Source organism: Meleagris gallopavo, chromosome Z (genome assembly GCF_000146605.3).
Source record: "Meleagris gallopavo isolate NT-WF06-2002-E0010 breed Aviagen turkey brand Nicholas breeding stock chromosome Z, Turkey_5.1, whole genome shotgun sequence".
Lineage (NCBI taxonomy): Eukaryota > Metazoa > Chordata > Aves > Galliformes > Phasianidae > Meleagris > Meleagris gallopavo.
The window spans coordinates 7386953-7409188 of NC_015041.2; the positions used below are offsets into that span (position 1 = coordinate 7386953).

The following is a 22236-nucleotide window of genomic DNA, read 5'->3' on the forward strand; positions in this document are numbered from 1 at the left end:
CCTTTCCTTTCCTTTCCTTTCCTTTCCTTTCCTTTCCTTTCCTTTCCTTTCCTTCTACAGGTAAGTGGCACTCCACAGAACTCTGACCGGGATGAGTCATGTTATTCTGCACATGCCCACTGAAACTATATTCTGACCATTTCCATTCGGCATTTATCTTACAGCACTGTGTCAGCTCCCACCTGCTGGAATAAGCAGTGAGGTATGGGATTACTGTGGTATGACCCTGCAGTGCTGAAGCTGTGCACCAGGCTTCAGATTGCACCCAAGGAGCTTCATGTGGAGGAGGGAATCCAGAGCATCCCTTCCAGTAGGGTAGTGTGGAATTTCTCATTTCAGGAGATGAGTTGTGCTTCAACGGGAGTTTCTCCAGGAAACTAGCGATAGGACAAGAAGAACAGGAGATGGAAAGTCTGCCAGTGGGACAAGATGTCCATATGGTCCCTTGCAGCTTTTATAGATGCTCTTGACCACAATAGATGTGTCTGTGGGCTCCAAAGTGGGGCTTGCTCCTTATCCCTCTCCTTGTTGGAGCCTGTCAGAAGCAGGGAGGAAAGCTGGGTGAGAAAAGCATAGCGTATAGGAGGAGACCACAATGGTTTGGGGTCTGGGGTATGCACTGGTTGGCTCTGTAATGAGAAGTACCAGCCATTGTGCAGCAAGTCAAATTTCAGACCTTGCAATTTGGGCTGGAGTTAGAAGACAGTAGCAGAAAGCAAAGCTCATTGGTGCCTATTTTGAACTGCATAGGATAGGTGTGAAAGTATACAGGTTGAAAGTAGTCTTAAATACAGCAGTTGCATAGGGAGGACTTTCACTAGGGCTAACATTTTGTCTGCTCTATGGGATGCTCCAGGATGTATTTTCCTCCTGTTTTTCTCTACACAGGTTATGCTCTCTGGTTACTTAAACCACCGAGAGCCTCAGTAAGTCACCAGGCAAGACTGGGTTCTGTGTCCTCCAGAGAGGATCTCAGCATTGCTGTTTAGAGGCACAGAGGATGTGGTCCATAAGGAGGCAGTGTCATTGCATCTTGAGTGTAGTTGAAATCCAGCACAGGCTAAGTGTCTGGAAGTCATTCTCCCAACTACAGTGGTAGGATAAGATCTTAATGGCATCCATCCAGCCCTCTGCAACTGGTGGTCATTTGGGAAAGTGGAGGAACCAAAGGTGAAGAACCACGGTTTGGATGTAGCTGTTTGTTCCTATAAACAGAAAGCATCCCTCCATGATGTGTTTAGAAATCTGTAAAGGAGGAAGGAAATGGAGTGATGATTGGGAAGCTGTTTCCCAAGGGCCAAAAGCATAAAACAAGAGATTTCAGAGATGATTTGGTGTATTAAGTGACTGCTGCTCTTCTGAATGCTTCATGTGCCAAACTTAAATGTGCAGGTTGACTGAAGTGCATGGGGAATGTATAGCGGAGGGAAAAAGACAGTACCAACATTCATTCAGTCAAAAATCAAGAACAAAACAACCTATCTGATTTTTAGCCATCTTGATGTATAAACAAGTCTCAAGGCCAGCTGATTCTGTGGTTGAGTCCACTCTCATGTCAAAGGGAGGAGATGAACTCTGCTCCAGGAAGGAAGAAATGACTGTGGCCAATGTTGAAGTGATGCAAGTACAAAGATAGCAGCAAAGCAAGTAGAAGTAGTGTGAAATCATTAGCTAACATTGTCTGAAACAGATGTAGCTTGGAAGAACATCCCTGGAGTCAAAGTAAAGGGGTACAGGCTCTTATTACTCTTCCTTCAGAAACTGCCTTTGGTGTCATGAGGTCCTGTTCATTGCCACCCTGCACTGACCCCTTTGTGACCACAGAAACTCTGCCACTGCAGCATTCAGGGCCTTCTATGGCTTTTTTTTCTTGATAGGACTTCAGACAACTTCATTTTCCAGAAAATACCCTTTGCGAAGACTTTGTCTCTTAAGTGACTACAATTAATCAGCTGATTAATCATTCAAGTATTTACGTGTAGACTTGAAATTAATTCTAGCAGTATTTATATGAACCCAGTGGGAAAACACTGCAGATGAAGAGAAAAAAAGCAGTGAGAGAAATACATTTGGCTGATGTTACTGTTGACACATCTTAGGCAAAGAACGCAGTGATCGCGGAATAATTGCAGTCCACAGGAAGGTGGATTACTGCTGCCGTTGGCCCAGTTTTAGTCTTTCAGTGAACCTGACAGGCTCTGGCATATAGGAGGTCACTGCCTATATGGTCCCATAACTTGGGGAAAGAAATCAATGAGATGAGGAGACAGGGGAAGGTTGAGAGGTTCCTCGAGGCACTTGGGGCTTTCAGCAAGGAGTGTTCCAGAGGGCAATGAGGCCACATGGGTGTCCGGGCAGTCAAGAGGAGGTCACGCTGCAGCGATGAGCAACCCCTGACGTCTTGGCAGCTGAGCGATCCTCCGACGGGCTGGAGGAAGCTCTGTGGTCGCAATTATGCAATTCTACTTGACGAGGTTTTTCTCTGCAGAGTTTTTGCTGCTCGCGACTGTCTGAAAGCGTGCAAGTGGAGCCTTGGGATCAACTTGTAGAGCTTCTCTGGGTTTAGGGAATCCTGACTATTTCAGCGGTACAGCGCGGGGTGGCAGCTGCTGGGAGATGGATCCCTTACCAGGTTCATTCTTTTTTGAGGCAATTTGATATGCTGGACGCTTTCACCCTCTTGCTTTGAACGCTTCTGCATCGGCAGGAGGTAGGTGAGGAGATCAGCTGTCTCCTGCAGAGTCACTCCGGGTGCTCTGCTCAAGTGGGGTCTTTTGCAGCTCTTTGTGCTGGGTGTTTAATTTTTTAAGGGAACCGCTACTCTCTCCCTATCTACAGGAAACAGAATTTAAAAAAAAAAAAAAAAAAAGAGGAAGGATTTGGCGAGAAGCCAAGCCTAGTGACTGAAGTAAGAAGCAGGGAAGTTGGAGTAAGTGCAGTAGTTACCGGGGACGTTGTATGGCAGAGCAGGGCCACGCCGGATCGATCGTTCGGGGTGGGAGAGAAGCACAAGATGCCCACGTGGCTCTGCTTCCTTAGATGAATGCCACCGCTGAAACTGCTGATCCTGGGAGGGGATCGAGCTGCGAGTAAACGAGACCAGAGGAGTGCTATGGAGGGCAGCAGCTCTGTTGCTGTGACTTTTAGGAGCCTTCCAGGGTAAGATCGAACGTTTCCTTTCGCCAAGCCTCTCTCCTCGGTCAACATTTCGCGGGGGGTGCAGGGGGGACACGGGAAACTTACGCTTTTCCAAACCCCGGGCAACTTTATAAAGCTTAATCGTCGTGCTATGGGCTGAGCTTCTTTCTTACTTATTTATATATTTCAAACCCCCCCCGCCATCCTACCTCCCAGCCCCCTCCTTCGCGAGAGACCCGATGGGGCGGAGCGCGCGGAGCGGCCGCCGCGGTGTTATTGTTCGACGGCGCGGGGGGAGCGCACCACTCCGCACCGCTCCGCACCGCTCCGCACCGCTGCGCGCCGTAAACCGAGCGCGGCCGCCCCGCGGAGCGCACGCCCGTTTCGGCCGCCTACCCGGTGTCAGCGCTGAGGGGTGCTTTAATGAAGACAGATGGAGGATGTTGGATCGTGGCTTTGAGACGTGGCAGATAACAGGCTGTTTCCCGGCAATTACAGCTAATTGCGCTGGTGTGTTGGAGGGGAGGGGGGAGCAGCGCTTGGCGCTGCGCAGTTTCCTGGGTTTCTGCATGTCCAGCTGGCTGAGGGGCTGGCTCACCCCATCTCACTTACACCTTCAAGTGTTTAACGCGCCGGGGAGTTCTCAGGGTGGCTGTCAAAGTCGTTGTAGTGAATGAATAGATTTAAATCTGAGCCACCACTTCTTTTGCAAAGCCTGATGTTCAGAGTGACCGTGTTTAGTTTCTTCAACTTATTCCTACGTGAATTCATACCTGCCCCATTCCAGCCCCAAAGGAGCCTGATTCTGAGAGTGAAAACAAACGTTTTAGCTGCCATGTCTGCAACCTGCTTTCAGTGTCCCCCACCTGGGGGGATGCAGGACACGCTGCTGCCTGCTTTGTTTCTGAGGTGTTCAAACAAAAGGGGGTGTAAGGAGAGGTGGAAAAAAGTGCGTGCTGACACATACCAGTTTTAAAGATGATTAGTACCAACCATTTCTGGTTGAAACATTAGTATTTGCTTTAGATAGGAGGAAGAAAAGGCACTATACTCTCAGGAACCAGAATTTGAGTAGTTTGTCTGAAAGAGTTAACACAGCAGACCTTTGAAGGAGGCCCTTTACAAACATAACTTTACCTGGCACCTTACAAGGTCAGTCCATGCCAAGCATGCCAGGCCTTTGTGCTGCTCTTCCCTGAGCGTTAGAAAGAGTTGCACCGCTATCACATCCCTCTTTGTGATACCCAGGAGCAAATGTGACTTCTGGTTCAGTGTTTGACATCATGCATCCCTTAGCAGAAGTGCAGTTTGGGGATGAAAAAAGCAGAGAGATTGGGGAACCTCGTGTATTTTAAACCCTCTGAATTTCCCCAGCTATGCTTTCAAATGCAGCTTATGGTGATATGCGTTCAAAATCTGGGGCTTTGATTTGTTTCACGTCCTGGTGCTTGACAGCATTGCTTCACCAAGGCTACAACATGGACAGTCTTGAACTCATTGTGATGCACTGTGCTTGGGATGTGTTTTCTCATCTGTTGAGCTGTTGGGTATTTAGTTGATCATTTGGTACTTCAGCACAAGAAAAGAAAAAAAACGTAAGACATGGATATTTGTGGTTGTTACATAAACTAAATACAGAAACAAAAATAACTTTAAAACTTGATCTGACACAGAAAGTTGGTGAGTGAAAGCATGGCATGGATTCTGAATCTACCTGGCAGATCTATTTCAGTTATTCGGAGTTTATAAGTACCACACTGTGTATGGTGGCTGGAGGAATCTTGTTTTTCTGCCTGTTTAACTTGGTCTCTGGGTGCTCATTTCTAATATTAGAGCACAATTTGCTGCTACCTCAGAGCTGCTAAAAACAATGTTTGCTCAGGAATTTCAGCCTCTACTCAATGATGCCTCATGATCTGGATTGAAATAACCCTTCCAAAAGTGATTCTATTTAGTGTGGATCATTTCACAGAGTCTGGAGCGAGGTGATGGGAGCAGAAGCACTGAGTATTTCCTAGTTCATATTTATCATTGAGTCTGATGTATTGTGAAGCTACGCCCAGAGAAATGGGGCCAAGAAAGCAGCCATGTTTTCCATCTGGACCATCTGCTCTCCATTCATCACTGCTTTGCTGTCCCGTTCCTAATTTTTTTTACCCCTCATTGTGGTGGCATCTCATCTAGATGGTTTCTAGAGTGCTACAGGTACAAAAGCTTTCAGTAGTTAAAAAGGGTAATGTATTCATAGCTCATGAATCCCCTTAAATTGGGAAGTGGGAACTGGAGTTTAAAATGACTTTTATGCTGTAGGCTGTGGAGACACAGGGGAGTGAGCTGTGTCCTGCTAGGCAAAGGAGCTGGACCTGTGTGATTAAAGACCTCTCTATCCCCAGTGCATCATGGAGCAGCGAGAGGTATCTGGACTAAACAGAAAGGAAACAAAACCATTGAGAAGATGGAACATTGGAAAAGCCAGTCGGTGCTGACACAGGGGAGGCAGCTTGAGGAGGTCTAAGCAGTGCTTCACTTTGCATCTGGAAACAGCTGGTGCCAGGGGAAACAAAGGCAAGCAGGAAATGGTCTGTCTTCTGATTACCAAAATTTTTCATGTGTTTTATGGGTTTTCGGTTAATTCAGGAATAGGAGGCTGTGAAAGTGGTTTGCCAGAATTTGAGAAGTGCTTTGCGCCACATAAAAATGAAACATATGAGAGACATCATTTTTTCCAGAAAGCACAATGGGAAATTAAGACCAAAGCAGTGCACATGAGTGATAAGGGGATGAAGAGCCTTTAGTTGCAATGTGTGAAAAGGAAACTGAATCTCAATTTTGAAAAAAAAAAGAGTAAAAAATGAAGGCATAAAGAAAACTGAACTGAGATGTGAATAAGGTGAAATCTGGGATGTAGCTTGCCCATGAGAAGACTTGCAGTCTGCAGGTCTGCCCAGGAAAAGAGCTGGGATGGAGGACAGGCAGAGTGAGGATCACCCAGGAGATGCCATCTTGCTGTACAGGCCATGACAACCAGCACCAACTAGAGCAGGATCTGGAGCAGCACCACAAGGGATTACTCCTCCACCATATGCTTAGGTTTGTTTTCATGCTTGTAGCCAATGACCTCTGGGACTGGCACCCACAAGAATGGAAGTGTACTGGCATAAAACGGGTTGCTAGCATGCTGTGTGGTTTGCTAAGTAAAGGAGCATGAGGATTAGATGTATGAGTCAATAATAACAAGAAGATGGAGGTACTTGTAATAGAATGAAAATAAAGTGTACACTTTTGCACAACAGGGGTGTGTCAGGCCTTCAGTGGTATTACATGTGTGCCCATTGAGGACTGACACGTTCTCAGGCAGCATTGTTGTTAGGACAAGCCAGGAATTGAATTTTGCAGACAGGTTCGGGTCAGCTTGGGTTCATAATTCCTGCACTTTGGCTAAGTAAGCTGCTGTGATAAATCTGTGATAGAAATAACACGTGGAAGGTGAATTTGGTGTGAATGGACACAGCAAAATTATCAGCAACATCTGCCCTAAAAGGCAGTGCACTGTGGGAGCAGAGGGCATGCAGCATTATTTGTGCTGAATCAAGGTGCTCACAGTGGTAACTTTAATTTGCTCCTGAGCAAAGATGTGCAAGGAATGCAATCCTCATCAATTGTGCCAAGAAACCAAAGGAAGTAAAGGTGCTGTGCCTGCCAGGTTAGTGTATTGTTGCTGTCTTGTTGCCACACTGAGCTCATATCTGATACTGGTGATCTTACAATTACAGTCATTAACAAAACCCATGTTCGGAGCTGGAAAAATTTTCATGTTTGTTGATGAGATGTGGATCTGAGCTCTATTGGCTGTTTCATGTTTACTGCTGGAAGAAGGCATAGAGCCTCTTTCTCTTCCTTGCTTCTCCATGTACATAACCATACTTTTCTTCCCCCCTGTTGAAAATACATCCCTTGTCATTGGAGTGCACAGCTGGGAGAGGTTTTGGAGTTGCAGATAGTCCTTCTGTAACATTTGACAAATAAAGCCAAATGTTCAGCTGTGTACTTGTACCAAATGCTCATGGGCATAGTGCTAACTATGGGGTCTGCAGATCCTGGAGCTCCAGGAAAGCCAATGTCTTCACTTCTGGATGCATGGGGAGCAAGCCTCATCTTCATACCAACCTATGGGTAGGTCTCAATGCTAGCAAGCAAGTTTTGGTAAGGGATGATAGTAATCATCCCGAAACACGATGGAAAAATATTTTGCAAATGGCAAAGCAAGGTCAGCTAGGGATAAGAAGGCATATCTCAGGCTGCTAAAAACAGCTGGGAATGAGAATCCCAGAGTGGTTTGGGTTGAAAGGGATCGTAAAGAGCATCTAGTTCCAACCCCATGCCATGGGCAGGGGCATCTCCCCATTGGCCACGATGCCCAAAGTCTCAGCCACAGAGTCATTGGATGGATATATCCACACAGAAAGCATAAAATAGAACACAGACACAGAAAAGCAAGTACGATAACGACAGAGTTTTCCTTAAGGTTTACCTCCATTTTAAAAAAAAGGTGTGAAGCCTATGTCTGCACCAGGCACAGCCCAGGGATATCAACAGTACTCTGGGACAGTGGTACAGGCTGTGTTTCACAAGTGTATGTTTCCAGCATAGGTTGTCTGCTACGCTTGTTTCCTTAGACAGCCCTACTCTGGCACTGATCAGATAGGATTTTAAATAAGAGAATTAAATTCAGTATGTTTTGTTTCTGTTGGTACAGTATGTATGTCTGCAAGTTAGCATGCTTGCTTTTGTTAGTGTTCTCTATCCGGAACTTTTATTTTTCCTCCTTGAAATATGATCAATGTCACAGTGCAAATACTTGTTTCAGGCTAGCTATGTTAGAAACTTGTTCCAGATAAATCACGATTCCCTCAGACGTCTCACCTTGGCTCTCCTGTCCTGTTAAGCAGTAACACGGTGTTCTGTTGCTTCAGGCACGCTGGGCACTGCTGGCTTTTCCCATGCTGGTGTCCAGCACCAAAGGACCTTTAAAGTCCTCCCAGCAAACAGAACACCAGAAGTTTAATTACCAATAGATTGCTCTTCAGGGAGGCTGGTCTTGCTCTGGGTAGATGCCCTATTTCTCTGCCCCTAAAGCACAAGCCCTGGGAGGGGACTTCTCCCTTTCACGTAGAACCAAAGTAGCAGGAATGTTCTTTTTAGACCCATTCCTTTTAAAGAGACCAAAATCCCCAAGATAAAGTAGTTCAGTCTGAGGAATTGCAGCCTACAGACCTGAGATGGTTTTGCCTTTAAAATGAGCCAGAATTAGGTATGTGTCTCATGTTGTGCTATGCTGTGGGGAAGAAACCGCTGTGAATTACCTTCTCTTTTTTCTTACAGAAATTCCATGGAGTTGGACTAAAATAAAGTTTTGGGATGTCTCTGTTTGGATTAAAATTTGGAAAGAAGAAACTGAAAGGTGAGTGAGACCTGGCAATGCCTTTTAGGTAAGGAATGTAAATCCAGCACACGTATGAGTGCGCCTGGGAGCATAGCTTACAGCTGCAGTGCAGGTGGAGGAAGACGCTGTTTGCTCTTCCTGCATTTCATACTGCCCTGGGGAAGTGCTGTGTGCCAGTGAGCAGGAGGAGATCGGAAACAGAACAGGCTGCAAAGTTAGCAGGCTGTAGTGGCTTGGGGAGGTCTGGATTGTGACGTTCTTTCCACCTAGATCTCCTGGGGAGGTGCGGAGGAGCAGTGTGCTGTGTGGTTTGCTGCTCTGATAGGAGGAGGAGGTTGTGGATCCCAGGAGGAGACTTTGCCAGCCCTAGGCCTTCCTCCTTCTTGGCTTTGGGAGGCAGCACAAACTGGTCTGTGAGCCTCTGTCCACCCAGGGCACCAGGAGCTGGTGGAGTCACCATCCTCGATCAAGAGCTGTGGAGATACTGCACTGAGAGACATGATTTAGAGTGGCCAGAGGTGTGGGTTGATGGTTGGACTAGATGATCTTGGTGGTCTTTCCAACCTTTCTGTGATTCTGTGATTCAGATGAGGCTGTTCTGCAGGGAACACCCCACACGCTGGGGGTCTAGAAATCATACAGTCTGTGTGTCATAGAATCACAGAACCACAGAATCATAGAATGGCTTGGGTTGGAAGGGACCTCACATATCATCTAATTCCAGTCCCTGCCATATCAGGCACAAAAAAGTTGTTGGAGGAAACTAATTCCTAAGATGTCAGCATTAGTGAGGTTCTTCAAGTCAAAGTGGACTACATCTCTTGGTAAGCAGCAGTGGTGTTTCCATGGAAACAGTATCTGTGAAGTCTTTTTCAGTGGGACTTGACTTGCAATGAGTATTTCCTAAGGTAAGAGTAGAGGGAAGACTTCTGGTTCAGAAGTCTGTGAAGAAATAAGGATCAAGCCTTGGCAGTGGCTGAGAAATGGGGAAAATCTCTGCTCACTGGATAGTTCCCATGGCAGTAGAACTCAGCACTGGTGCTTTGTATCTTGAGGATGGAGATGGTCAGGTGCCATCTATTAAACGTTCAGAAATAGAGAACAGGGAAAACTCATGTCCACAAGTACCCTGAACCCAACGTGCATACCAAAGAGTACAGTTTGCACATTTTGAAGAATTTGAAGACAAAATGGGATCATTGCTGCAGTTTCATGTCCATCAGCTCAGCACAGTGAGACGAAGAGGAGGGGCTTAAACTAGGACAAGGCTTTTGGAAAGCTGCACAGGGCTCTCCTTCTTGCTGCTGAAGGGTGGATGGTATTTGAGCAGCTGAGGTCTGGGCTCAGCTGAGACGAGCAGCTCCTGAGGAGGAGTACAGCCCAAGATTCACTCCACGGGCCTAAAACTTGGCTGACCTTTGGGACTCCCGTTAATATCCAGCAGGAAAAATCACAACAGACACCAAGTGTGAAAAATATATTTATTTGGATACAATTTCCCATTAGGAAAATAACTGTGAATTGAAAAGCTTCTCAAAGTTTGTTTCAGATCTGTATTTATTTTTATGATATTATATCACTTCCTATCACTGAGTATTGCTGCTATTGACAGCGTGTGCAATTGTGTCAAGCTGTGGTGCATGTCTGAGATAATGTTTTCTAGTAAAGGATGTGATATGTGCCAGCCAGTCACTGTCAGACTGCTTTTTCAAAATGAAGTGAAATATCTATTTCAGCTGCTTTATTTGGCGTGCTGATAGTGGCCAAATGATTTTGAACGAGTATTACTCAAAACAGGATACCAAAGAAAATCTAAGCCAAATAAAATAAAATTTCCAAATTTTTTTTTTTTCCCCAAAATGAAGATGACACAGAATTTTCACTGCTGAAATATTTGAATATTGTTATTTTTCATTCTGAAGCGGGCTGACAACACATGAGAAATGCAAATGCTACTTGAGAAATAATCTGTTGCATTTCTGAGAGCTGGAGAGCCCCAGCCCTTGCCCAGAGCTAAGGCAGGTGGGTGAGACATAGTAGGAGGAGGAAGGGAGGAAGAGAAGGAAGAATCAGAGCTAGCAGTAAGGCAGGAGAAGGGATAGGGGAGGCACACTCCATCCCTTCCCAAAAAGACCTCATAGGGAATGCTTTCTCTTTTAAGGTTATCCAGCACCTCTTCCAGACCTGTGTCCTCCCAGCAGTCCTGTTTTGACACAAGTGTAAACATGGTGGACAAACAAAGGCGTCCTTTTGGAGCCCTTCCTTGTTCTTCTTTCCTTATGGTGATAATATCAAATGCTGTTTCTAGAAAAGGGCAGGACCCAATATTGAACTTTAGCATTATGTTAAACATTTACTGGTCTTCAAGCAGAAATAATTCCAGTTCATCCTTGACATTTTTAATTTCAGACCTTGCATCTGCTGTATGAAAATTGAGGTCTCTCTTAAATGGATGTTCTGTTAGTGAAGACCCACTTAAGAAAAAAAATATCATCTTTCCTTAATAACTTGTGCAGAAACACATGAAATATTTCACCTGTGCTGGCAAATTCCAGTTGCTGTGCTCCACTGTGTCCATGAAACACGATCCATTGACACAAATGTGCATTTCTTGCATTTAATTTCCTTAGGAGGAACGAGTATTCTCGTTATTCTGAGAATAAAATGATATGATAGGGAAGACCCTTATTTAATAATGGAGGAAAGGGCAGGCAGGAATAGGCTAATTCTGTTTATGATGTTGTATCTGAATGGCCTTGCCTCCAGATTTCTAAACTAAATTCCTCACACTCAGTACAAGCTATCCATTTCAGAGATGAAAAGGCGTGTGATTGCCAGCATCCAGCCAGAGAAGCTCTGCAGAGGAAGGGGTATCTGCATTTTCAAACCATGCAGTTTTATAACACAGAGCCCTTGAGAGCCCTTCCTTCAAGTCAGTAGTGAGAATACCTTTGTTTACCTTGCAGTTGGCCTTGTGTCCACCCAGGCAGGTCTGAGCTATAATCCTTACCTCTCCCATTTCTGAGCCACCTGGCTCTTGTATCTCCTCCAGCTGCATGCGCATGGCTGCACCATGACAGAGCACGTTTTAAGCCAAGGATGCTCTTTGGTTTTGTGGCATGGAGTTGGCATGTCAGCCCTCGGAACCTTATGGTGTTACGCTGATACTCAGACTAGATTCATTAACACTGGAAAAGACCTCAAAGATCATCTAGTCCAACCACCAGCCCAGCTCCACCATGCCCACTAACCCTGTCACTCAGTGCCACATCTACTCGATTCTTGAACACCTCCAGGGACAGGAACTCCACCAGCTCCCTGGGCAGCCTGTGCTAGTGCCCGACCACTCTTTCTGAGAAGTTTTACCTAATATCCAACCTGAACCTAGCCTGGGGCATCTTAACTGCCTTAAGTTTCACTTTTTATCTGCATCTCAGACCAGCTGTATGATGTAGATGTTGTAGATGTTGTAGACACCTACTCTCTGATTTGTATTAAAGCACTGATCTTGTTGGATCAAGAGCCCTGAATTTGGTTTTGTGTAGAACTCACTCAGGTCCCATCAAGATAATGCCATGTTGTAGTTTGAAAATCTTGTGGTGTATGTTACAGAAAATAAGCCTGTATTTTTTAACCCAGCTGTAAGTACTCTGGATTGATACTCAAGAATCTTGCTGTATACATCCCTTTTCTCTCAAAAAAGAACAATTACTATGGAGACATGGAGCTGAGGGTTATGGTTATGGTTAACCGTGGTTAGTGAGCATGGTGGAAATGGGTTGGAGTTGGACTAGATGATCTTAGAGGTCGTTATATAAGTGATTTTATCATTCTTCATTGCAAGTCTTGAAAGCAAAGGTGTGCTTCAACTGGTGGAGATCTTTTAAGACTACCTACAGCCTCTTGGGGTGAGGCCTAATGTCTGCCTCCTAAAGGACTGTAGCAGGAAGATCAGATATGTGCCCTGAGGAACAAGGTATATGAGGCTACAGCTTTCACAACTTGGTAAGGTGAATGGCTTTGCTAAGAGCCCTTCTGCAGGCGAGGCTGAGGAGATGAGCTCAGCTTCCAGCTGCCACTTTTTGCAGCTCATCCAGTGTGATGTTTGTGTTGTTGAGGTCACTTGTTTAAAGGGTGGAGCAGAGATTTATTATTTTATAGAGTTTGTCTCAGTTCTGTTGTCAGGCTTGGTTACTCTGGCACTCCCCTAACTGGGCTGTGTTTGTTTCAAGCATGAGATATCAGGCCCTAGTTTGTATATGACTTGGCACAACCAGGCAGATCTTAACCTCCCCCCGCCCTTGGATCCACAAGACCTAACTTCTACAAACCCTTTCCAGAGGCCTGTTTAAAGCTCTTGGCACTTGCTCCTTAAGCATAAACCAGCAGCAAATTTCCAAGCTCTTTGACTAGACCTCAAATCTAACCTTTTGCAGGACTTTTCCATGCAACAGCCCTAAATGAGAAGGCTGGTGAGCCGTCCACTTACATTCATAGCTCATTTTTGGCACAGGTTTCATGTTATTAAATCCAGATGTTACTCTCTGGTTTAGCTCCTAAATCTGTCTGCCTGAGAAAGCAGCAACTTTCCCAGTGACTTGGTCTCATGGTTAGACCAAGACCTGGGCACTAAGCCATATTTATGTACGCTGAGTTTCCAGTGATTAATAATTTAAAATAGTTTTCAGTGGCAGTGAGATGATAACTTGGAGCACAGATCCCACTTGTTCTTTCCAGTGATTTGTAACTGCAGTTTGCAGAAGCAGAAAGTTTAATACAAGTTGCTTAGAGATTAAAGAAAAGTTTCAAGAGCTGAAAAACTTGTCATGCGATCGCTTTTCAGATTTCCCTTCCTCTTTCCTCAATGCTTCCAGAATTACCAGTGCATGATAAGACATATGTACTTGGATCTACATCCAGAATAGTCTGAGCTGTGGTTTCCAGGCATAGCTGCGGTAATGTAGATTTTCACTACTTTTTATTTACAGCAGTCATCCAAGCGTCTTTATTTCTGCCCAAACAGTTACAGAAATGACTAGGAGTTGTCTGGTCTAATATAGTGGGTTCTGATTTTTATTATTATTAGGGGTTTTTTGTTTGTTTGTTTGTTTGTTTTTGTTTTGTTTTTCCCCCAAAATAAAATCACTGAGATGGTGCTGCCACATGCCTCTGGTCAGTGGTCAGTGGTGGTTCTCCTTTGGACTGACTGGAGGAGGGAAAGTTTGGCTCGCTGATGTTGGATGAGGCACCCTCTGCCATTTGTGGTTGTTCTTGATTTAGCGAAGGTACTGGATGATATCCAGCAAGGAAAATGAAAATCTTTCCATTAAAAAAAGCGTTGTATTTTGGCCTTAAAGGACACTGCTTCAAGAGGGCTGACGCTTGCTAAGAGCTTGGGTCTTCTGAAAGTGAGGAGTGCCGGTATCGAGATGGATGTGCTGCAGCATGCTGTGTGCAATTGCTTGTGTCCTGAGAGAGGAATAAATACCTGCAGAGTGCCAGCCCAGACTAGCAGCTCTAGATGTCTTTGTACATCTGTCCATCATGGGATTATGCTTTCTCTGTCATCTACTTTGGTAACAGCTGTTACTCTCAAGAAAATTTCTGAAGGGGTACCTAACACAATAGGTGGAGCCAGGTCAGCATGGACCAGCTGAGCTCTGCTTCTTTTTTCCTCTTGGGCACTGGACAAGCATTTTCTGTCTCTCTGCACATTTTTTTCCTGTTGTGACAGAAGAGAAATATGTGTCTGAGAAAAGTAGTGAGGGATTAAGCACTTTCAGAGTCTTGAATGAAGCCTCTGTATTGGTTTGTACCACCCAGCCGGGGCAGGTGGGAGCTTTCCTGAGGGAAAAGTAAAAATATATTTACCTGCTAACATAGTAAAGAGGGCTTAAATTAGTAATTTAGAAGGGATGAGAACAGCCCACATGCAGAGATGAAAACTGGTGATCTGTAAAAGGGCTTAAAAAATTAGGGAAACAATGTTATTTATAAGGTTTCTGGAGGGAAAGGAGGAAGGATACCAGTTCAGCGCCCTGAATAGCTTAGACACTTGCTAATGCAAGACTGAATAAACAGGAAGAACTAGATGTCTTAATGCATCATTAATAGGTATAATAGACACATGTTGGAATTCATGAGGCTGAAATATTAATAGAAAAGAATAAAGCTCATTCTGGAAGAATAACAGAGGTGGCAGGGAGTGAGATGTTTTCCTTGTATGTTCATGTTCTCTGAGATCCAATGCGGAGAAGAGAAGGATAAACAAATTGCATATCTCTGAGTAATGATATGCAAGGGTAAAGAACATAGGCATAGTGCACCAAAAAGAGCAGACTTCAGTGGAAATTAATGTAGTTTTCTGGACGATAGGGCATGGTGTTAAATAAAGAATCCTGTTTCTGCAGATGCAGAATTGGGAACGAGCAGAGGGGTGAACCATATATTATTCTGCTTTTGGGCTGAGCAGGCACAATCTGTTGGTGCAGATGTAGATAGTTTTTGGAGATGGAGAGGAATCTGTTCCAGAAGTGGTTGCCTTCAACAGGGAGGAACTGGCTGGGTAGCTGAGAGCGGGAGGTAGTGTAAATGGGAATGGTGACAGCACCATTGTTGCTTGGTGTCATGGTTTCATGATTTTTGGTTATCAGTACTCCACTTCATAACATCATGTAATGCACTGGGGCTTTGACTGCTGATGCTCAAGTTCCGGGTGCCTGTCCGGAGGAGAAGAAGAACTACATTTCCCCAGGGGGCTTTGCAGTCAGCGAGGAGATAGAACTCCCGGCAAGGTCACCTGATGTTCTCTTCTTCGCCTGCTCTTCTTCACCTGCTCTTCTCCGTCTGCTTTTCTTCATCGTCCCAACTGGACTGCACTTCTCACCTCAGCATTGTGGTGAGGCCTATCCACCTTTCAGACACTCTCTGTCTCTCATTATATTTTGCTGATACTATGTTTAGTAAATTAGTTTGTTTCACCTCAGATCGTTGCCACTGTTTTCAATTAATGTGGGGTCCCCTGTTTCCCCTTTCCGGAGGCGCGGATCCGCGGATCCCCCTGCCCTGCTAGTCACAGAACCGGGCCGGATCAGCCTGTAAACCGCTGACACTTGGGAAAAAAATTGCAACATCAAAGTGTTTAAAATGGAATTCAAGAATGAAACCTTGGTAAATATGAAGAATTATTAACTCGGGAGAAGGAAATTTGGAAAGGAGAATTAAGCAGAGCTATGATTTCCTTAAATAATTGATATTAAGGTCAGGAGTATAAGCTGTGATGATTCAGAGAGGCTCAGAAGGGTGAATGAAGAAAGTGTCACCTCAGACATAGGAAAGATGCTTCTAGGAGGTGTACAGAGCGTTGTTTTATGCAGCACAAACTGCTGCATAAAAGAAAAAGAGCTAGTGAGGATGTAAAAGGTAATAAAAGTTGCTCTGCAGAAGCTGGGTTCTCTGGGGTTCAGTAACCCTACTAGTAAGAGGAAGATCAAAGACATTTTATGTCTGCTGCCTAGTGGAAAAAGTTGAGGAAATCATGCTGAGAAATCTGATGTATGTTTTTTCCTTAGTTAAGCACCTCACACATTAGTTGCTGCCAGCTGAGGAGAAGGGGAGATGTTTGGGGCTGGAATAAAGAAGGAAGGGGGCAGATTAGTGAGGCAGAGGGTAGCCTGGAGCCTGCTGCCTTGGACACACTCCGGAGCACAGGCAGGTATGGTTCAGAACAATGCAAAAAGGCCCTACCTTGAAAAAGGAGAAGAAGAAAAGCTGAGCAATTATAGATATGTACGCTTCACTTCTTGGGTGAAGGTTGAAACAGTCAAACAAACCACTTCAAAGTGGCTGGAAGTGTGTAGTGGAAGAGATGATTAACAGCCAGCAGTCCAGAAATTCTACATCCAACACAAATTAATTCTGTGTTAGTGGTAGCCAGAGGGCTAACAAAGAAACCTTAGATAGATGTAATGTGTCTTGGCTGTCATCTCTAGCATTTATACAAGTAGGCTGGAGATACATGCTTGAGATAAAATCCGTGTAGGCCAACTGCCAACATTTTTGAGAAAATAATACACTGAAAATAGTTATCAATGACTGATAATCAAACTCAGGAGTCATCGTGGATATATCCTGGATCTGGTATTCAGTATTTTATTTTCCTGGTTGGCTAGCACTCTGAAGAGCACAGTCAGTAAATCTGCTCCTGGCAGGAGGTTACAACACACTGAAAGATAGGAGAAGAGTTGAGTAACTGGAGGAAAAGTCTGAAGAAGTTTGGATGCATTTCAGTGAGGATAAATCAAGGGTCTGTGTTGCCGGATGAGGCATCAGCTGTGCCAGAAGGGATCAGCCCCAATGGGTCATATTCTGGCACACTGTCTACCAAGTGCAAAAGTGCACCAAGTGATGGTGCAAAAGGATATTCTTTTGAATAGCTTCCAGGTGGTTTTCCATTTAAAACACTAATTATCAGAAAGGCAGGTAGGGTTCCCTTCTGATCTGCTCTGCTGTGGTAAGGCTGTGGCTGCAAACTAAGGCTCATTTTGAGTTCTGTGCTTCCAGAATGAGGTTAACTAGCTGCAAAGCCCTCTGGAAAGCAGTAAGAATGGTGCCACTCAGGACAGATCAAACTGTAAGAACTGACTAAAGATAAGAATTGTGTTTTCTTTCCAAGGATAAACTGCAGCAAGGCTGAGCAGCCTTCACTGCATCATGAACTCATCTGGGCTCTGTGTCCTTGGCCAGCAGCACAAGGAAGTGACAGGAAGCAGAGGAACGCCTTTGATCATCCCAGGAGAAGATACACTTTGTTTAAACTGAAGTAATAAGTCTTACATTAGATAATGGGAAAAAACCTTCCCCGTGGGAAGGACAATGCAGTCCTGGAATAGGCAATTGGAAAAACAGCTGTCACAGAAGCTTTCTAGAACTTTCATTGAGAGTGACAGGCACGACCATCTCTTCAGATAAAGAGGAGATTTGGTGACCTCTTGAAATCCTGTCCAGTGGTTTTTGATTTCAGGATAGATGCAGTAGTGATGTCCAATTGGGGGGTGATGCTAGAATGTGCATTTGTAGTAGAAGAATGGCACTAACATAGGCCCATAGAAACAGCTTCAAAAATATCAAGGGCAAGATATGGAGCAGAACAGGGATAGTGAACAGCTCCAGCTAAATGTTGATTCCTGCCAGGAGAAGGCGAACAACCTGTGCACACAAATTGTTCTGTCAGTAATGGCAGTCTCTCCAATTCCCTAACATGGGACATTTAGAACACAGCACAGATTCCAGGTGACATCACCTGCTAGCAGCTACACCTGCTCTTTCTGATGCTTCATTCATGCTTGTATTGATTCTGCCTACCTTCAAGCACGTCTGATGTGATTCTTCTTCTTTGCAGAGGAAGAGAGACACCTTCAAGCAAACAACCGAAATTTTAACCTACAGTTTGAATATGCTGTAAGTACCCAGAAAATGTTGTTTGTTGCAGTTGTAGCCACAGATGCTATTGCATGTATTTCATGCCCACACAACACAAGGACTCATCTTCAGTTTACTGTTACGAGGGCAAGGCATGGGTGAACTGTATATATGACTCCGCAGAAAATAAATCTAGGGAATTAATTCTGTGGGCTTCCCAGAAAGACTTGGGCAAGGCTTGTTTCTGTGCTCTGTGGTGAAACAGGAGGACAGATGTGCCAGAGAACACGTCAGAGGGATGGTTCACTACTGAGTCACCCATGCAGCTCAGCCCTGCAAATGGTGGTCAAAGGAAACCTAATGCTAGAAAAGCACATAAGTGACCTTATATATTTCCAGAAATTTTTTTGAGAGCCACATGTTTGCAGGATCAGGCCCCCAAGGTCTTTCAGTAAGGGAACCTGGGGGGGAAATTTCTGTTGGAAACATGGCTCCATTTAAAGTAAAACATGAAAGGAAATGTGTCAGTTCCTCAGCTCTGGCAGTGAAATCGTCTCTGGCAGGAAAGTTTTGAATCTGGCCTTCATGGCTTCCTGCCAGCTTTTTTTTCCATTTTCTTCACAGCCTTGCTGGCCTCGGATTGTGCCATGAAGTCTGTGACTCCAAGAAGCACCATGAGACATGCTGCCCATCACTCAGCTCTGCTAGGCAGCCCCCTGGGCAGCTCGATTCCCAAAGATGGGGACAGTTTGTATTCCCTGCGTGCAGAGGAGGTTTAGATCAGCTGGTAGAGTCATATTGCTTGGCTGCAGGGTCATCTCCTGGCTGGGCAATCCCAAAGATGTATTTATTCAAAGTTATGTACAGCTGCCAATGGATACTGCAGTGAATTTTGTGAATTTTTGTCTTCTGCGTATCTGAATTGCAGCAATGAAATTCATCTTTCATTTTACTCAGGAGCTCATTTGAATCATGCTTTGTTTGTTTAGGCACGTTGTCAGTATTTTCTTGGTCCTTTCATAACTGGAAAACCTCAACATTTCAGTATATTGTGATTTGTTATAAGATAGAAACTTAGACTTGCCATTAGCTCTGACTGAAGATTTTAATGTAGCTGATCTGTTGGCACCATGAACTGGTAATCAGTGGTCATCTTTCATTACACAGAGCTTACACAGGTTAGAGCCTTGCTAAGGCTCACTGCGTGAGCACTGAACATGAAATGCATTGTAGATAATATGTATAAAAGACTATGCAAATGCTATATCAAGTCTGGTGGTTTGAGATGCATAGAGCCTACTATTAGAGTTCTGTGGTGAGCATTGCTGCTATGAGTGTGTTTAAGATCTTTCATTGGTTGATTGCAACGTGGACTATGAGAGGCAGTGGGACAGGGAGGTAGGAGGGAGGTGTACAGTGATGTCAGAACAGAGAGAACAAACAACTCTCCTGGCACTGAGTCTGTTTTCTGAAAAGCTCACAAAGCACTCACAAAGATAACCACGTGTCACTGCCTCCCAGCTTATTTCTTATGTAGCCAAGGATCTGCAAATAACCAAAATCAAGGAGAGTGCTGTGAGAGCTTTGGAGGGTTTCCATAAGAGTCTATTGATTGGGTGTGAAAGTGCAGGCAGCGAGAGGGTCAGCTGTTAAATCTTGGCGAAGAGTTTCAGTAATCGTACCCCTCAATTTAGTCACCTATGGCTAATGATTTCTGGAGCCCAGTGTGGATAGACTGAGAATTAGAAATTCTAGAAAACTGTCCAGAAAAAGACAAATCTTGAGTAGGTGAGTGGGTGGTGAGGTACTAAAATACTTCAAGCAGCAATGCAAGCACTCATTGCTGTATAGGGTTGAACACCATGTCTTGGCTGCTTATTTCCAGTGAATCCTGATGAAAGATCCATTTATAAAGCTACATTTCCATGTTTTATGAAAGTGACTAAACTTGCTCGTAAGTTGGTCCCATCCTGTAAATTGCTGGGTACTTCTGGAAATGCTAAAAAAGGGAAAGAGTCTCTCAATGCACTGGCATATGCACGATACTCTACCAGTCTTTCACTCCATTTGAAAGGTTAAATCTGGGTCCCTTCCTCATATTAGTATTTCTGTGAGTGCTGTGGAGATACACTGCTGAGCACTAGGATGTGGTCCAGCAGAATCAAGTCAGTCCAGACTCTGGACCTCAGTGCGTATGAAACTACACTCTATGAATGGAGACTCTGGGCAGAAACAAGAAGGAAACAGCAATGTAACGAGACCTAGAAAGCATTCTGTACAATGAAAGCCACAGGGATAAAGTTTATTTTCTTGGTAACTTAAAGCCACGTTATCCATAAAACCTATAGAACAGGTTCCTGTAAGAAAGCTAGGTGAGGCAGTAAATGTTTCTCCAGGGTGAGGCAGCTGCTGAGAAAGACCAGTGAGAAGAAAGGGAAATGCAAACAGAGGCGTAGTGTTTTGCTTTATTACTGCAGCCAGGCTGTGTGTCACAGCTGGAGTGCAGGTTTCAGCCTTTCACTAAAAAGAGAGTTCTTTTGTGTAGGCATGGATGAAAGGGACAGAGCTGCTGGTGAGAACAGGGAAATGGGCATGTACAGTCGGGTGAGTGTTCTGGCCCTGAGCCATTTGTAGTTATCTTCCCTTTGCGGTACAAAGTCTACAGGATATCTGTGAAGGAAGAAATGGGGAGGGAAAAAAAACCTGAAAAATCCTTTGTGTGTGTGGAGGGTGACATCAGCTCTGGCAATTGCTGGATATGAAGCAATTCTTGAAAACTTTCAAACCAGCTTTGCAGGAACATAATGCTTCACCACAGAAAATGATGCTTGCCAATTCGTGCAGGGGCATGTCCAGATCCATCACACTTTGATTTGCAGGAGAATCCAGAGGACAGATTTGCTTCTGGGGCTCAGCAGAAAACTTTCTAAGAGACAAAAAGCAGTGTGTCTCAGAGACATCACTCCATCTGCAGAGCCCCTTATCTGAGCACCACAGGGATGGGCAGAAGGCTGAACTGAAGGGGTAGAGAAGGGGGTAGGCATTGCACTGGTAGAAATCACCTTACCATGGAGGCAGAGGGGCAGTTTCAGAGGAGGAACTGAAGGTCTGTCCCCACAGGCCAAGTGCAGTGAAATGTGTCCTGCAGTCAGTTGGAAATAGGGGTGGTCTCACTGATCCATCTGAGAGGAGAGTCTTGGCTGAGATGGGGTCAAGGGAAATATCTCTGATCTGATGGTGCTTCCTAGGTGTCTGCTGATGATTATTCATAGTATCACAGAAACATTAAGGTTGGAAAAATCCTCTAAGATCATCCAGTCCAACCGCCAACCCATCCCCTCCACGTCCCTCAGTGCCATACCTCCACGGTTCTTGGACTCCTCCAGGTACAGTGACACCACCACCTCCCTGGGCAGCCTGTACCAGTGCATCACTGCTCTTTTGAAGAAGTTTTTCCCAGTGTCCAACCTGATTTGCTGTGATTAGGGGCAACATCTTCTAGTGATGGCTCTGTGTGAAGCTGAAACCAGTGCTGTCAGAGTGGTGCAGCCCCAGACGCCCTTGGCTTTATGCTGCACAGCAGGAATACGGTAGCTTAGGAAAATAAACCAACCTTCAGTACAAAGTGTTGTGCAGTTAACTGGAAGGGCTGAGTATGAAGGTACATACTACCCACCAGCTCACAAAATTAGTTAGGAATGAGTCAGAAACGAAGCAGGAAGGGGTGACATGCAAAGACACTTACTGCAGCACAGAAATGGACCCCATATAGGTCTGTAAATACAAAAAGTTAACTCTTAGTCCTGTATTTATTCACACCTCCGGTAGGCAGATCCTTCCTGACTTCTGCAAGAGGTTTGCCTTGTTGAAGGCTGAAATGAAGTGAAAAGCAAGATGCCAGAAGTGTTCCATCAAGGTTTAAGGGGCTTTGTTATGATTTCTGTGATGCAGTTTGGCTACTGTATCCCCTGCATCTCTGCAATGGGGACCTACCAGCGTGGGACATCCCTGAATCTTTCTGTCCATGGACTCTGTGGAAAGGAGAATCTCTTCTGAGGGTATTCAACGTTTGCTTAGATTCCCATTCCCTTTTATTTCTTCGCTTTCACGTTGGAATTCAGCACAGCTGCACTAGGACGTCATGGAGGGTTGTGAAAACAACTTTGAAATTGGCTTTCAGACAATAGGAGAGGAAATGCAGGACCCATGAGTCAATGACAGATTTCATCTTGGAT

The 22236-nt window shown here is 44.8% G+C and overlaps 1 protein-coding gene across 3 annotated transcripts in view; it reads left to right on the forward strand.

Annotated features, from left to right (window-relative positions):
• Window positions 1-2503: 2503 nt before the first annotated feature.
• LOC100550826 (phospholipid-transporting ATPase FetA-like) overlaps window positions 2504-22236 on the forward strand; it is a 422496-nt gene continuing 402763 nt past the window's right edge. The window contains exons 1-4 of one of the 3 annotated variants that reach the window (XM_019610325.2): window positions 2886-3159; window positions 5532-5717; window positions 8521-8599; window positions 17982-18040. In XM_019610325.2, coding sequence (XP_019465870.1) covers window positions 8557-8599; window positions 17982-18040 — 102 coding nt within the window. In that variant the 5' untranslated portion in view covers window positions 2886-3159; window positions 5532-5717; window positions 8521-8556. Of the gene's footprint in view, window positions 2711-2885; window positions 3160-5531; window positions 5718-8520; window positions 8600-17981; window positions 18041-22236 lie in introns of those variants that run through there. The other 2 variants (XM_031557188.1, XM_010725250.3) reach the window with 2 other exon arrangements.